The sequence below is a fragment of the Cyprinodon variegatus genome, unplaced genomic scaffold, assembly GCF_000732505.1.
Source record: "Cyprinodon variegatus isolate N-32 unplaced genomic scaffold, C_variegatus-1.0 Scaffold109, whole genome shotgun sequence".
Lineage (NCBI taxonomy): Eukaryota > Metazoa > Chordata > Actinopteri > Cyprinodontiformes > Cyprinodontidae > Cyprinodon > Cyprinodon variegatus.
The window spans coordinates 684,135-699,406 of NW_015150562.1; the positions used below are offsets into that span (position 1 = coordinate 684,135).

The 15,272-nt window shown below is 38.5% G+C and overlaps 1 protein-coding gene across 2 annotated transcripts in view; it reads right to left on the bottom strand.

Annotated features, from left to right (window-relative positions):
- Positions 1–1,232: 1,232 nt before the first annotated feature.
- eftud2 (elongation factor Tu GTP binding domain containing 2) overlaps positions 1,233–15,272 on the bottom strand; it is a 16,884-nt gene continuing 2,844 nt past the window's right edge. The window contains exons 3-27 of one of the 2 annotated variants that reach the window (XM_015374862.1): positions 15,100–15,178; positions 14,914–14,989; positions 13,676–13,741; positions 13,557–13,592; positions 13,348–13,438; positions 13,168–13,250; positions 12,905–13,071; positions 12,671–12,795; positions 10,221–10,284; positions 10,058–10,148; positions 9,835–9,970; positions 9,540–9,667; positions 9,210–9,403; positions 9,015–9,126; positions 8,804–8,944; positions 8,617–8,718; positions 7,158–7,240; positions 6,913–6,999; positions 6,144–6,270; positions 4,609–4,696; positions 4,373–4,491; positions 4,078–4,172; positions 3,826–3,979; positions 1,595–1,702; positions 1,233–1,502 (exon numbers count right to left, since the gene is read on the bottom strand). In XM_015374862.1, the coding sequence (XP_015230348.1) occupies positions 1,407–1,502; positions 1,595–1,702; positions 3,826–3,979; positions 4,078–4,172; positions 4,373–4,491; positions 4,609–4,696; positions 6,144–6,270; positions 6,913–6,999; positions 7,158–7,240; positions 8,617–8,718; positions 8,804–8,944; positions 9,015–9,126; positions 9,210–9,403; positions 9,540–9,667; positions 9,835–9,970; positions 10,058–10,148; positions 10,221–10,284; positions 12,671–12,795; positions 12,905–13,071; positions 13,168–13,250; positions 13,348–13,438; positions 13,557–13,592; positions 13,676–13,741; positions 14,914–14,989; positions 15,100–15,178 (2,648 nt within the window). In that variant the 3' untranslated portion in view covers positions 1,233–1,406. The remainder of the gene's footprint in view (positions 1,503–1,594; positions 1,703–3,825; positions 3,980–4,077; positions 4,173–4,372; positions 4,492–4,608; positions 4,697–6,143; positions 6,271–6,912; positions 7,000–7,157; positions 7,241–8,616; positions 8,719–8,803; positions 8,945–9,014; positions 9,127–9,209; positions 9,404–9,539; positions 9,668–9,834; positions 9,971–10,057; positions 10,149–10,220; positions 10,285–12,670; positions 12,796–12,904; positions 13,072–13,167; positions 13,251–13,347; positions 13,439–13,556; positions 13,593–13,675; positions 13,742–14,913; positions 14,990–15,099; positions 15,179–15,272) is intronic. The other variant, XM_015374861.1, reaches the window with a different exon arrangement.

Below are 15,272 nucleotides of genomic sequence, written 5' to 3' on the forward strand. Positions count from 1 at the left end.
TTGCTTGAAAAACCACACCTCCTCTCCTGGAGAAGAGCAGCAATCGGGGGGGCACCCCCAGCAGCCGCTGTGCAGAAGCCCCAGAAAGCTCACAGAGCCCACTGGCAGCCAGCTGCACCGGAGCAGATCCAGCCATGTGCCCAGAGGCCTGGTCATGCTATTTATGTTTGATTTATTTTTTTTCCATATACATTCTTTATTCCGGGTAGGCCAACGCTTCTTTATGATCATTGTCCATAACCTAAGTCTGTTTGGGTTTTACAGGAACTTGTGATTTAATTGATTACAGCAGGTCTTCTGGGCCCAGAGGAAACCCAGATCATGGCTCTTCCATCACTGGATCGGACTTTAAGCAGAATGTTCTTCTGAAACGTGAGTTTGATGAAAGATGCAATTAGATGTCCACCTTCCCAAGTTCAAAAAGTATCAGGGATCAAGAGGTTTCGTTTGGGAAAATTGAGATAATTATCAGCAAAACAGTCCATGACTTGGCTTCTCATGTTCAGGGCTCCCTGTAGATTGGGTCATTATGGATTCATCAATTTTAACCTACTTCATGTTGTAAGACAGGTTCTATTAAAGTGCTTCTACAAGTCTGACAGCAATCAGGCCCGAGTGTCACTGAACCAATATTCTTTTTTGGTTTATTCATTTATTCTTGATTTAACGACAGCAACCTATAGTCAGGGCTGGTTTAGAGAGAATTTCTCCCTTAATAAAGAAAATGACTGCAAAACCTTCGTACTTACCGTAATTTTCGGACTATAAGCCACACCTGAATATAAGCCGCAGAAGCTAAATTGCATGACTTGTACATATACAAGCCGCAACGGACTATACGTTTTTTTATGTTTAAACACAAACTGTCTTGCACTCGCAATGTCCGTCTTTCTCGCTGTCGTTCTGTCTCGTACCACTCGCGGTAGAAGTCTGCTTCCAGAGGACCTCCGCGCTCGCGGCTACCATACTTGTGTGTTGAAGCAAATGTGACATCAACATGGTGGATGGTAAAATCCATAGATTCAGGTATTACCCTAGTGGCCGTTAGCTGTAAAAGTCCATAGATAAGCCGCATTGTTATATCAGCCGCAAGGTCGAAAAATGGGGAAAAAGTCGTGGCTTATAGTCCGATAATTACGGTAGGTTTTGCATTTGTGAATCAAGCAACACAAAAGCTTTTTTTCTTATTTAGAAACATTTTTATTGAAACATACATCAGATCTAACTTTTTAGTTTATTTAACCCCCCCAAAGATGAGAGCTATAAAACATAATTTTGTACATGAAAAATAAAAACCCAACAGGAAATGAGCGCAAACATATATAAAAAAAAAGTTTGGATCATTTTGTTACCATCATCCCCACAGTTATTTGCAGTTAAAAACATCTGCAGCTGTGGCAACCTTCTCACATAGGATAATTAAGCACCACGTCCTGTTTTGCCAGCTCCAACAACATAGGATCGTCGAAGAACTTGCTGATGCTCACATCTTCGCTCAGGCCCTGCAGAGCAACAAATAAGGAATATTAGTTTTAAAAAATTGATAATCGATGACGTTCAAGTCAAATGAAAAACAGGTATGCAGAAGACTCACCTTGCGTCTTCTGGTCTTGATCATGAACTCTCGGGCCAGGTGAGGTGCGGGCTGAGGTTCTAGGGGCCGGATCACGATGCTCTTGTCCAGAGGGTCACCGGGAACAATCTTTAACAGGAATCAGAACAGACAGTGAGTGAAAGCGCCGTTTACAATCAACACCTTCAGAGCCAACAAGCTGAGTGAACATTTTCAACAGTCACATTTTTTCCTGACTCAGGAGAGCATCAGTCATCCTAATGGCAAAAAAGGAGGAGTAAGTATTGTCACTCTATCAAAGGTGATCAACATGGCAACAATGCAACGTTAGCAGGTTGAGTAAGAACACAGGAACGTTTGAGATTATTCACTAAATCCATTATCCTAAGCAGCTCGCAGCCTGACCTTCATGGAACGTATGGGATATTCATTGTCATTTAGCTGGAGATGAAGAGGAGACTTTCACAGGAATTGGATATGGAGGAATAAATGAGACTTTCAGAGCCTTAGAGGGAGATTTTAAACGGAGGAAAAGAGGAAACCATAATCAAAGGAGAGGCTGAAGCCTAATCAACAAATGGATGAGAGCCGTCAAGGACAGAAACTCAACTTTATGCTGTTGGCAAGGCAATGCATGATAGAACTAATGAGGGAGGCAACGTACAGCCACTTAAGGTTAATGGGCCAAACAAGGCAGTTCAAGGGATTCTTTGTTGTTCTCGTTATCTAGAGCAGCTGAATCAATATATGCTCTCAGGAATCTCTCCTTTCCTAAACCTAAAGCAGGAGAAACTGTTGATTAAATCAGGATCAAGCCATTCCTCCATACATGCTGCTTGCAAAATGTTCCTGAGAGCCAGGAACATTCTGCATGTAAAATAAATGATAAAAACTAATAAAGACACGTAATGAAAACCTGTTCCTATCATCTCAAGAGGAAATGAAATGAAAAAAACCTGTTTAATAAGAAGCTGCTAAGGCAGAACCAAATCTGTCAGTTTCTCTTTTCTCATCTTCATATAATTCAAGTAACAATGATGCATATATTCTCCAGCGCATGTCTGACATAAATAATTCATGTCTGATGTCTTGTCAGATGCTTTCATTTTCACCTGAAGGGGATAAAGCATTAGTTGGGATGATGAAACCTGAAATGTTTCCACTCCTGTTTTGTCCACAGATTAATGACTTTGCACTGAAGTATTAATCTAGCCTAAGTGGAGGTAATTTTCACTGACACAGCTCTGCAGAGTGCAGACGCAAACACATGTCAGATAAGAGCAGACAGACACAGACAGCCACATAAAACTCCAAAAGTAATGACTTCACACTCTGCTGTACTCGGGATCTAAAGCAGAGTAAGAAAAGCGATGGACGTGTGCACAACGCCGGTCCCTATGGAGCAGGAGAGGCTCCTCCAAAACTTTCCAGACTTTGAAAACAGTCTGTGTCTGACATAGAAGACAATAGATGCAGATATTTCTACTGACCTCAGGCTCTCAATATTAACCTGCAATAAACAGTGAATGGATGCAAGAAGCAGGGATCTAAGTATAATGGATGGTTTGGTGAATGGATGGAAGAAAGATGGATGGACTGGGGAAGGAAAGGATGGATATCAGATGTACTTACAGATGAGTTGGTGGGAAAATGTGCAGATGATAAATGTGAGAAGGAGAGGTTTGGATCAATGGATGAATGAATGGAGGGGTGCATAAATGCATGGGTGAAAAATAGGATGAACTTGCACAGATTGATACATATAGACAGAATTGTATAAATGGAAAAAAAAAAGGACAAATTAATGTGCAGAAGCACCAGACAAGTGCAAAGATGGATTAATGGATGAAGTTATATAGGATGGACAGATGGAGGGACAAATTGAAAAACAAAAAAGCATTGCTGAACAATAGCACTGGAATAATATCTGGACAAGATAAAGAAGAGACAAACTGACAGATGAAAAACAGGCGGTGATGTAGGATAGGAAGCTTCATGTAGTCATTTATAGCACTTCATTCCTCTAATTCTTATTACAATTATATCATTTATGCTCAAAGCACAGACCCACAACCATCAACATTTATTTTAGTAGTTTTACCAAACTAAAAATAATCACACACTTAAAATTGACCAATTATAAACCCGGCTCATTTTTCCCTGTTGCACTTTTATTTTTAGCAGACAAACACTAAGTCATTTAATCCTCTAAGGGCAGGTACTGCCTGCATGTTTGTGTCCATAAATCTTACCTGCCAGTGGTGGAAGACAGAGAGAGCGAAGGCCTGACCCTGCGTATGGGTGCGAAGGTCGGTCTCGAAGCCAAAGGAGTCTATGGCTGGGATAAAAGCCTTGATGGTGTAGAGAGGAGAGCCGGGGATGGGTGCATCCTGGGTAACATGGCCCCTGATAGATGGCAAACATAGCAGGTTATTTCAAAGAAGAGAAGAAAAAAAAAGACTGAGCGTTCTGATTAAATGTTTTGTGCTCGCATGCAGACGAACCTCCTTCTAGCCAGCACTGTGTAGACGGCAGACACACAATCAGCTGGAGCCTGCACCTCTACAAAGTAATATGGCTCCATTAACCTTGGAGTGGCCTGAAATATAAGATTTTTTCACTGATTAAAGAAAACAAAAAGAACTTGAGAAAGATTAGTGCATATTTATAAAGAAATGCTGATGGGATTGATGACAGGTATGAGCAAAAAAGGTGGGAAGGAAAAGTCTAAATCCTGACAGAAAAACAGATTTTGGTTCAAATCATATTAGAGGAAGAACTAATCAGAAAGGGTCTCACCATGAGAAAGGCAGAGTACACCACTCTCCTGGCTGTGGGGATAACCTGACCTCCTCCTCTGTGGAGAGGCTCCTGAGCGATGACGGCATCCAGGATCTTAAACTTGACATTTCTAATAGCTGAAAGAAGCAAAAAAACAAAGTAATATATAAGGTAAATCTGGCAGAAATAAAATCTCTACAGATGGCCGAACTTATGTTGAGAAGAAAAGTCCTGATACTTAAGGGACCACTTACGTTCATCACAAAGAGGACCCTCCCTGGTGCCCCACTGGAAGCCTTGAACGATGCTGTCTTTGACTGAACCAAGCAATGCTTTGTCCACCTGCAGAAAAAACACACAAGCTATGAGATTCTCTGATTGAACCAAACAATAATCAGATCATTGTTATTTTCAAAGACAAGTAAAAAGTATGATTTCAATATTTAACCAATTTATATCAATACATTTCAAGTAATGGTAACATTTCATGCTTTTTCACAACCAAATCTTCAGAATTCATCTGTTTCTACTCATCATTAATATGTATAAAAACTTCAGTTTAATTTGGATACTTTAAAAGAGTAAAATTAATGAGGGAAAATGTCCAAACAGAAGGACACATGGATGGATGATGGGACAGACAGGCAAACAAACAAATAGATTCCTGAACATATTTGAAAGATAAAAAACAAGAGAAATAATAAAAATAGATGGATTGATAGCATAAAATGGACAATGATAGCATGGTAACGGACATGGAAAAAGAGAAAGACAAACAATCGGATGGAAATAAACATTTAAAAATCTAAGCTCAAATGATTCCAGAGTAAAAATAGCTCCTAACACCTATATCTGATAAAATGACGACAACCAGAGTCCATCTTATTATTAGCTTACGGTCCAAAACCGTCACAAAAAATGCCATTCTGTTTTATTACCAGAGCAGAATACTCCAATGCATCCAGTAAACTAGTCCATTTGCAATCATAGAAGTAGAGGAATTACAAAACGTAATAGTTTTATAATTAATAAATGTCAAATGAAAATAGTGATATCAATAAAAAAAATATTTTGGTTTAAAATTCAATTAAATTTCAGTTCAGTTTATTTATATAGCGCCAATTCACAGCTCGTCATCTAAAGGCATTTTATAGAGACAAATCAACCAGATCAAACATTCAGACAGGTTCTAAATGATCTATCTAAAGGTAGATAATACGGTAAAAAATGACTTAAATTTTAGAATAATTTATCTACATGTATAAAAAAAATAAGGACTTAATGACCCTTAAAACAGTTTAATTGCTTTAGGATGCTTTTATTCATAGTTGTATGCTGGTGAAGATTCTCAGTCATCCAGGTCATAGTCATTCCCAAAAAGTAAAAAAAAAACCAATCCATTGGACTTTGTTTCCAAGTTTGAAGAGGTTTCGCTTCCCATCCAGAAAGCGTTTTCACTTCAAAATGTCAGAAATAGCGTTGATTTCGAGGCTTTAGAGAGTGGACCAAATCAAAAAAATGCTTTTTATTTGGTCCACTCTATGAAGCCTCGAACTTTTTGAATTGGAAAAAGCTTCCTGGACGGGAAGCGAAACGTCTTCAAACTTGGAAACAAAGTCCAGTGGATTGTCTTTTTTTTTTTTTTTACTTTTTTGGGATTTATTCATAGTTGAGCTAATAAAGATTATAATTATTCATCTTATCAGCCTTTAAGAAAAATAAAAAATAAAACAAAAAAAAATACAACAATCAGCCATGCAAAAAATGTTATAGTTTTTATTAGACTTGCCTCTGAAGGAAGGGTGTCATCCACAAGAATATTGGGTCCTGTTGTGTCCGGTCCAAAGGCCCAGATGGACCTGGCAGCCAGCAGATCCCAGTCATACTTTGTCTGGAAAAACTCTCCCAGCTTCTTCCTGCCATGAAATAACAGAACAGTTATTGGTTGAGGGGTGGGGGTGTGGGAGCACAGTGTGTCAACTGGAACATTAACAAGATTGCTTTATTTAGGGGGAGCCGGGGAGGTTAATGGAAGAGAGCTATGTGAAGTTTGCAGCCTTGCTATTTTACCCTGGCACATCTAGGACCAGATGGCCTCACAGAGAGGAAGCCTCACTTAAGCAAAATATGTAATGAAGCAAGCGCTTCATACAAGATGAACAGGGAAGTGCATGCATGCTTTTAGTGCACAATTTAATTAAAGGGAGAATCAATCAATAAGCAAAGGTGAGGTAAGTTAATAGGAGCATTTATATGAAACAAAGACAGCTACTCTGCAGCGAATAACATTTCCAACAAACCACTCTTAAATATTTAATATCCATGCTCCAATATTCCTCATTTTATTTTTTCTACAGTTTTTCTACAGAACCTCATTTTTCAATGGCTGCTCATTAATTCCAGCGTTAGGATGAAATGAGAATAAATGGTCAGAAATGTGCAGAAACAATTAAGCTGACATCAAAGCAAAACGAGCACATCGGACATGAAAGGAGCCTTATATCACCCAACTACTGAACAAGACAATTAGGCGCAAGTATGAGTCTTCAGCGGCGTACCTGTTCCACGTGATCTGCACCACTTCATTCTCAATGTCCTCGGCGAGCCCCTTCTCCAGAGGTTCGGCGATCATGGTGATCTTATTCCTGCAAACCAAATCACATAGATCCATCAAACACTTAGAGTGGGCAATGCAGGTTACTTTAAAAAGTAACACAAAATAATAGGAGTAGCAGCAATAATTATCCAGTAAGGTGCCATTATGTATGAACATGATCTGATAAAATGAGAGTAAAATGCTTACTTTTTGTTTGGGGTCTCAGCAAAGCACTTAAGAGACGACGTCTCAACAACTGTTTCACAGAAAGTGACCACAGGGTCAGCGACCTGTAGAAACAAATGGCAGAAAGTTATTAGTAAATGCAAACTGCATCAGCAAAAACAAAACTATTTCACAATTGATCACAGTTATGATGAAATTGATATGTTTGACCCCTGTTTAGTCATTTTGTTTATGAATTATACATTTTTCCGAAGTAGCTAATTCCACATGTTTATTTGCATATTTACCAAATATTTAAAACCGGCTGACCTCCAGCTGTGTTCTACTTGCAGCCTGGGTTTGATGTTTTTTCCACTCTAGTTTTAGATCTAGGAATAATCATAACTTCCATGAATACAGGAAGGGCCGTACTAAAAGGCTTGTTCATGCATTTGGATTCAGTAAGCTGCAGCTGGAACCTTAAACAGACTCCTACTGCAGCCTAACTCATCTTTGGCATTCATTCCTACAGCAGTGCAGCAGCTTGATGCAATCAGCCTCTGGTTCTACTGAGATGTTAAGGTTGCTTTCATTTTGGGCTATAGCTCATCTGCATCTGGTCTCATCTTCTCTGTGAACAGTAATGAGCAGCTTCTCGATATGAGGTTCAGGTCGAGGCAGTTTGCTGTCCAATCAAGCACACCAATATCATGACCAACAGGGCAGGTAATGGTACTGATGATAGTGTGGGCAGCTGCCAAGTGATGCTGGAAAATGAATCAAGTCCATGAAGCTTGTCAGCAGAGGCAAGGCTGAGGTGCTTGATGTGATAATTCTGGACTTGATCAAAGACAGAGGACACGGCTGACTAAATACTCACTGCAGAACTCCAGAGTTTTTCTGCAGACTCTGGAAGCTTTGTTTCTAGAGAAAAAGCTAAATGTACTGTTTGATCACTAATAAACAGGGAAGTTATGTCCTCCATGTTTCCAACTTTGTCGCCTTTGCTTGTTTGTAGCTCGTCCTGGAAACTTCCGAGAGCGGTGGGACTCAAAGCGAATTCCAGCTGCTGGTTACACCCTGAGAACTTCATTCAGACTATGAAATGGGGTTTGGTTTGTTATTCTCACACTTATTTATTATAGTTGTTCTTTTTTTTTTCTTCCACTCTACTTTCCATTAAAATCCTTAGATACAGCATTCTGTAATAAAACAAGCATCTTAAGAAATTTGCTTTTAAAGATTGTCCTTGTAAAGGACAGGCAGAAGTCTAAAAAGGTACAGTTTTGTGTAGGTTATAACATGGTAATAGGACAATTATAATTATATCTTATAGAATTTTAAAAAATATATTGCTTTTTTCAGCTTTAAACTTTAGTTTCTATTGAAGTGCTGCAATAAATGACCTTTTTATTGATCGTTAAATATATTGAGATTAAGCACCTTTTGTCCCCAATTCAATTTTTGTAGCTAGATAATTAGGAAAGGCACTTTTACTCACTTTAATGTCAATCTCTGAGTACATCTTCCTCAAATCGTGCATGACACAATCCAGGTAAAGCTCTCCCGTCCCTAAGATGACATGTTCTCCCGACTCCTCCACCTGAAACATAATCAACTCATTAATCAGCTCCAAAAAAAACATGAAACTAAATATAAAAATAAACTTCGTCCGTACTCAAGCCTACCTTTGTGGTTAGAGATGGGTAGCTCTTGTTAACCTTTCTCAGGCCGTCCAACATTTTCGGCAGCTCAGACGGGTTGACGGGCTCCACAGCGATCTTGATAACAGAGGCCGTGTTGAACTTCAGTGGCCTAAAAATCTGAGCCTGAAGGAGAAGATTTTAATGTGATTTATAGTTCTTAACATCTTAGAAACATTTCTCTCTGATGCCTTGCCTCCTCGTTGCCTCGCGGCTCTGTGATGGTGGCCGTCTTCACGATGGGCTGGTCACAGCCCTCAATCAGAACCCAGTTTCCTGCAGGAACTCGATTCACTTCGATTTGGTATCTGTAGTAACGTTAGAGGCTGTAAATTGACCCAACAACCTATGACCTCGGACCATTAAAAAAAAGTAAAAATCAGAAGTTTACCTGGCGACAGAAATCCAAAGACGACCCACGGTGCAGATCTGAGAATCTTCCTCGTCGTCCAGCGTGTAGTTCTCTCCCAGCACTTTTACTGGCTGACCTGCCTGAATGGTGCCGCTCAGAACCCTGCCGAACGCGTGGAACTGGACCCCATCCTCTGTGCTGTACATCTTAGTGGTGTGGCACATCAAAGGACCCTGAGGAAGACAATCAGAAGGAGAAAATCACAAAGTAAGAAGAACCTGACTCTTATTTTATGATTTTCTTGCATAAAAAGCAGATTTTTCCATTAGGAGAATCTAGTTCATCTCATCAAAACATTACATTACTCACATCTGGATCGCATTCTGCCATGGCCTCTCCTAAGTCTGAGTCAAGGCCTCCAGTGTATGTGTGCTCTATCTTTATTTTAGCACCCTCTTGTGGTGAAGGGATGTGTTGCACGCACATGTCCACAAAACCTGCAGAGAAAATAAACAATTCCAGATGGATGGATGATGGATAAAATTAGAACAGCTATTAGTCTTTAAGTTCCCACTTTTTTCTCTTTATGTAGATACATATGAAGACCTGAAAATACTTTAATCAATTTCCAAATGTAGAACAAAGTAAAGATTTCAAAGCGCACCAGTGAACTCTCCGAAGAAGCGGTTACAGACGAGCCGAAGCAGCGGTCTAATGTTCAGCTTCAGCTCCTCTTTAGTGAGATGGATACCGAGCTCATCCAAAACTCGAGGCAGGGTTGTGTCCACATCCCCAACCACCTGGACATAGACAGCATTACACAGACTTAAAAAGCTTGAACTGAGTACAAAGCTGGTAATGTTCATTAAAAAAAAGCCAGCTCTAACCTGTGAGAGAATCTTGTAAAGAGGCTCCAGGATAAACTCAACAAAGCTGCGCTGGGAGTTACTAGTAGGAGCTTTCTTTGTGAACTTACGACTAAACAGAGAACAAAGACAAACCATGAAGAGAACAGCTTCACATGTTTTTCAACAGAAACAGGATACTCACGTTTTGGGGTTGAAATAGATGTCTCCCCAGAGCCGCTTTGCAAACTCATTATAGTTTATATCACCTACAAACAGATGAATGAGACAGGAGTTAGTCGCTTCTCACAGATTTCACTTTATCTCTACACCTCAAAAAAACCCAAAAAACCTGACCCTTGACCTCTACAGAAAGAATGTACAACATAAATGAACTAAGCTTTCATTTCCACACGTGGAGGCAAAATTATCTGGTTAAAGGGTTCAGAACAGAGGCATGTGAAGTTCTTCTGTTTTTGCTTTTTTCTTGAACCTAAATGTTTATGATTATCAAACTAAAATGCAATACAAAGGTTACCTGAGTTAACGCAACATGATGTTATCAAATCTTTATTTCCTTTAGTAATAAAAAACATGTCAAAAAGTAATGGCAACCTCACCCAAAGAACTGTTTGCGTCACCCTTTGGCAACAAAAGTGATTAAACATTTGCTGGTTCATGTTTTACATCACTGTGATTTTAACCAACTCTGCGCATGAATGCTTTGATTCAGCTTTGATCCAACCAGGGGCTGTTTGGGATCAAAATGCTTCCCACTTATTCATGTTTTAAACACAGGGATCCATCAAGGTTGTGTTTTTTTACCCTTATTTTGTTTTCAATCTACAGCAACAGCATCTCCTGAACAACTAAATATTTTATGAAAATAAACTTGAACTAAAAAAAAACAATCAGTTGGGCTGCTTGGGCCGAGCCAGGTCATTACTCTTTCAGTCAATCGTCATCAGCTGGGAACTGAAGAAGTCTCACATATAGTTTTCATTGAACACATTTTGTTTTAAAAAAGCAAAACCAGATCTCAACCTGCTGGGAAACGATCAAGCAGAAATTCAATATTCTGTAAACCCAGAATAAAAAAAATTAACAACAAAAAATCCCAAATTTTAAACTCCTTAATTTAAGAACTGCTTAACAAATATTCTTTACTCTCAACAGTTAAAATAGACTATGCCATTTGAGTTCTGCATAGAGCATATTCAAAAAGATCTTTCCTCTCTAAATGGAAAATGACATTTTTTGTACCGCTCTGGATTAATTACTGCTCTCACTGGGTTATTCTTTCAGCAGTTTGCATGTTTGAGTGTGTAACACTCCAGTTAACGGTTCAATTCCATTATAATTAATAATCCCTGAGGATTATTTGAATGACAGAGTATTTAAAACTGATCCGTACCTGTTCTAATCCTAATCTAGTGGTGGACCTACATGTGTCTTTTAGATCCTTTTTGGATAATATTTAGGAAATCGCCCCAATCCTGGATCACCAGCATCTTTGTCTTTTGGTACGATGCTGGGTTTGTTTAGCAGCAGGTGTAATGGGTGAGTACACCTTGCTGTAAAATTCAATATAACCGTTTCCCATGACTTTCCCAGGATCATCCTAGTTTTTTTTAGGAAAACTGAACCGATCTTTCTCTTCTTTTGGTTTTCATCTTTTCATCTTGCTTTAATATTTATTATTCCTGTCACTTCTCTCTCTTTTTCTGACTCATAAGAACTGAACTAAACTAAGAGAAGTGATACCAGCAGAGCTTTAGATGTTCTGGATTCTTATCTGACCTCCTGGGTGAATAAATTGATGAAATGTTGGAGCAATTTTTGCAGGCAAGGACATTTCTCCACAGTTTCTACTTTCTAAACTGATGGATTACAATGAAGTTTGAGCCATTTTTAAACATTCTTAGACTAATATATATATATATATATATATATATATATTTTTTTTATTTTTTTTTTTATATTATCACTACTACTTCATGATGTCAAACATTGAGTGAATTCTTATGTCTACAGTTCAGGTAGTATTCAGTCTTGAGGGAGAGAATTTCAATCTTAGCTCAGATTATAAGTGATGTTAAAGTAAAACCACGATTTCAACTTAATTTTATTTATTTTTATCATTCAAAACTGCATTTTGTGTTTAATCAGTGTATTTGTTTGTTTTTTTTTTTGCTTAATATTCAAATATTAGGGATAACCTGAAACCCAATAATTTAAGAAAACAGAGCAATAGGGCTGTAACTACCAATTATTTGGCCAATCAATTAATCTGTTGATTATTTTTTTGATTAATCAATCAAAATGTTTCTTAAAGAAGATTTTTACAGAAGTAAACCAGATGAAACTAAAACCTTTCCTTGACAGCATACTGACAGATTAAAAATGATAATTTTTTTTTTTATCTTAAATGCAAAATACTAATATATTTTCTTACAATGTTAGTATAGTTTCTGCTCTAATAGGGTAGCCCTGTCAGCTAAAGCAGGTTTTAGAGTCTCTATACTCCAGTTACATGGGATTGATCATGATTAATCTGATTGTTTCAGCCCAACAGAGCAAGCAGAAGAATAATGTGAAGAGTGAAATGCTTTTTGTTTTTTCAGCTCTGCCTGTTCACTGCTGAGCAGATCTCACCGTAGGTGTCTGAGTAGATCTTGGCAAAGGAACCCAGGGTGAAACAGATGTGGTATTGAGAGCTGGCGAAGCACACATTCCCGAGGAGAGGAGACACCACCAAGTTCTCATCTGTGGAGTATGTGCTAAAAAAATTTAAAAAGAGGGATGAGAAGGTCGCAAAAACTGAAATGGGTAACTTACTCTCCTAATCAAAAGACAGCAGAGCAAAACATAATGTCTGAACAGGATTACCTGAGCAAACCGTTGACCTCATCCACAATGTGTCGAAGTTTATAATAAGCATCTGTGGGCGGCAGCTTTAGCTCAACGATGAGTCGGTCCACCTTGTTGATGCAGATGGTGATGGCCATGCGCTCCTGGACCGCGTGTTTAATCAGACGCTCTGTGTTCAGCATCACCTGGGCAGACAGAGGAGGAGGAGATTGAGTTCTATATTCTACAAAAGGAAATCTAAAATATATGGATAACCTAAAAAAACAAAAAAGGTAACCCACTCCTTCTGCTGCATCGATGAAGAGGACGACTCCATCCGAGATCCTCATGCTGGATGTGACCTCATCAGAGAAGTTTACATGGCCTTTTGAAGGACACAAAACCTAATGTCAATGTTTTGTTTCTTCAGGATTAAAATAAATATTTTATCCTAATCAACATGTTGGGCTAATTTCCAAGACCTGGTGTATCCATGATGTTGAAAAGGTATGATTTCCCTCTGGAGTCAGGCAGGACCATGGTGACTGGAGTGCTTTTGATGCCTACCCCTCTCTGATTAAAACACATCAGAATAAAGGAGGAGGCACCAAGTTATCTTTCAGAAATAAACTGACATAATTCAAGAAATAATGTTAGATTAATTCAACTCAAATCAGAAAGAAAAACTCACCTCCTGCTCTGTGAAAAGGATGTCTGTGTACCGGAGCTGGAAAACAGATCAAAACCAAGTTTGGTTGCAGTTGATTCCGACGATTAAAAGGTTTTAAAACGGAAGTAGAGAAAACTTACATCAACATCATCCCTCTTTCTGATTTCAGGGTGGGTTTGCTCAATCAGACAGTCAACGAAACAAGTCTGAGAGAAAGAAAATCACTTGTTAAGGGGAATTTATTCTACAGTCAAGCCTTCTACAAATAGTTAGCATTGGGCTACATGATTTAATCAAAACATGACATGGTTATATTATTATGAATGATTATAATGATATGAAACAATTAAATATCATTAGACAGCAAAATATTGGAAGGCAGGATCATAATCTTGATAAACAGACTGCACATAAACAGACTGCACAGACGATGTTTAGAGTTGGACTTTCTTACAAAAATATATTTCAACTGCTATTTACCAGCTTATCACAGCAAATATAGCAAAGCCACTTTCTGCCATTGAACACAGGAGCAGCAGAAGCCTCAGATGCACCTGGACTCACTTTAATGGCTGCGCTTCAGGAGCATCTCTGATGACCTTAATGTGTACAGGCATCAAAAATGAAGCAGCAGATGCTTTTTGGCTGCTCAAATTGCGCTGTGAACGGAGAATTACTGGTACACTTTCTGATTGTTTGAATTAACCTATGAAACATAATATTGTGCCTGAAAATGATCTCATGTCTTCCATATAAAATCTCCACCTCTAGTCAAGCACACATGCTTCCCATAATCAGGAAAAAAGAAGTGTTTTAACAAAGACAAATGGTTAGCTATATTCCTCCTCAAAATGCAGGAAATAGCCTTTCAGAGTCTAAATTTCTAGTTTTTTTGGTGGGAGGATAACGCAAGACCCCTCTATGCCGCACAAGGCCTGAAGGTGTCATACACCAAGGTGTTCACCCTATGAAATATCCCTAGCCAAAAGCCTGCTGCCAATTAAAATAAAATCAAATATGATATTTCACTATGGAAATCAATGTTTTTGTAATAATATGCAGGAAAAGAAAGAAGTAATAAAAACGATGAAAAGGGCAATAGCAATAAAGTATAGAAAATACTTTTTATATACTACTTTATAAAATACTTTTTTTTTACACATCAGGATCTAGAAATGACTGAAATCTAATGTCTTACGCTACATTTTTTTTTTTTTTTTACAGTGAAGCAAAATAAAGAAAATACCATCACTTTTATTTCATTTATGTTTTTTATCCATTTCAAACGTTTCTTGATTTAAAAGCCAGTGACCTGAGCCCAGAGTATTACATTACAGGAGAGAGCCAGGTTCAGCGACAAAGCTGCAGCTAAGCTAACCTTGCCATGGTGGAGGTGACCACAGAGGGTGACATTACGGATCAGCTCGGTGCCATCCATCAGATCTGCAAGAAACCTGTGTGGACGAAAAGGATGAGAGAGCTCAAAAGTGATGCATATCACTCTGCTGCATTTTTAATCATTTAGTCTGAGCTGAAGAGGATTCTGCCAAAGTCTGATACTCACTCCATGTCATAAACAGTGGCAGGTAACTCCTGCTCCATCAGGGTGAACTGCTTGTGCTTTACAGGCTTAATGATGGGTTCTAGAGGGGAGAAAAAGGAGGTAAAACTGATAAGAATATTTTGTCCAGGCATATTCTGTGACAATATTAAAATCCCTTTTAATTTAATATAATT